Source organism: Numida meleagris, unplaced genomic scaffold (genome assembly GCF_002078875.1).
Source record: "Numida meleagris isolate 19003 breed g44 Domestic line unplaced genomic scaffold, NumMel1.0 unplaced_Scaffold913, whole genome shotgun sequence".
In the NCBI taxonomy this organism is placed as follows: domain Eukaryota; kingdom Metazoa; phylum Chordata; class Aves; order Galliformes; family Numididae; genus Numida; species Numida meleagris.
In genome coordinates, this window is record NW_018365128.1 from 9,477 (window position 1) to 10,587 (window position 1,111).

Here is a 1,111-nt window from a genome sequence, read left to right on the forward strand (position 1 = left end):
GTTTCTCCAGGTTGTGGTGTCCCCAGTGTCCCCAAGTCTTGGTGGCTCCATGTCTTGGTGGCCCCATGTCTTGGTGTCCCCATGTCTTAGTGGCCCCATGTCTTGGTGGCCCCATATCTTGGTTTCTCCATATCATGGTGTCCCCAAGTCTTGGTGGCCCCATGTCCCGGTTTCTCCATATTGTGATGTCCCCATGTCCCGGTTTCTCCAGGTTGTGGTGTCCCCGGTGTCCCCATGTCTTGGTGTCCCCAAGTCTTGGTGGATCCATGTCTTGGTGTCCCTGGTGTCCCCATGTCTTGGTTTCTCCATATCGTGGTGTTCCCATGTCCCGGTTTCTCCAGGTTGTGGTGTCCCCAGTGTCCCCAAGTCTTGGTGGCCCCATGTCTTGGTGTCCCCAAGTCTTGGTGTCCCCATGTCATGACGTCCTCATGTCTTGGTGTCCCCATGTCTTAGTTTCTCCATATTGTGGTTTCCCCAGTGTCCCCATGTCTTGGTGTCCCCAGTGTCCCCATGTCTTGGTGGCCCCATGTCTTGGTTTCTCCGTATCGTGGTGTCCCCATGTCCCGGTTTCTCCAGGTCGTGGTGTCCCCATGTCCCCATGTCTTGGTGTCCCCATGTCCTGGTTTCTCCATATCATGGTTTCTCTGGTGTCCCCATGTCATGGTGTCCCCATGCCTTGGTGTCCCCATGTCTTAGTGTCCCCATGTCCCAGTGTCCCGCTGGTGAGGCGTCCTCATGTCTTGGTGTCCCCGGTGTCCCCATGTCTTGGTGTCCCGGTTTCTCCATATCGTGGTGTCCCCATGTCTTGGTGTCCCCATGTCTTGGTGTCCCCATGTCATGACGTCCTCATGTCTTGGTGTCCCCAGTGTCCCCATGTCATGGCATCACCATGTCTTGGTTTCTCCATGTCTTGGTGTCCCTGGTGTCCCCAAGTCTTGGTGTCCCCATGTCTTGGCGTTCCCATGTCCCGGTTTCTCCATGTCTTGGTGTCCCCATGTCTTGCTGTCCCCAGTGTCCACATGTCTTGGTGTCCCCATGTCATGACGTCCTCATGTCTTGGTGTCCCCAGTGTCCCCATGGCATGGTGACCCCATGTCTTGGTGTCCCCATG

At 56.2% G+C, this 1,111-nt stretch overlaps 1 protein-coding gene across 2 annotated transcripts in view; it reads left to right on the top strand.

The window, feature by feature from the left end:
• LOC110392070 overlaps positions 1-1,105 on the top strand; it is a 4,625-nt gene extending 3,520 nt beyond the window's left edge. The window contains exon 2 of one of the 2 annotated variants that reach the window (XM_021384027.1): positions 1-1,105. This exon is cut by the window's left edge and continues 1 nt beyond it. In XM_021384027.1, coding sequence (XP_021239702.1) covers positions 1-1,088 — 1,088 coding nt within the window. In that variant the 3' untranslated portion in view covers positions 1,089-1,105. The other variant, XM_021384028.1, reaches the window with a different exon arrangement.
• Positions 1,106-1,111: the final 6 nt, after the last annotated feature.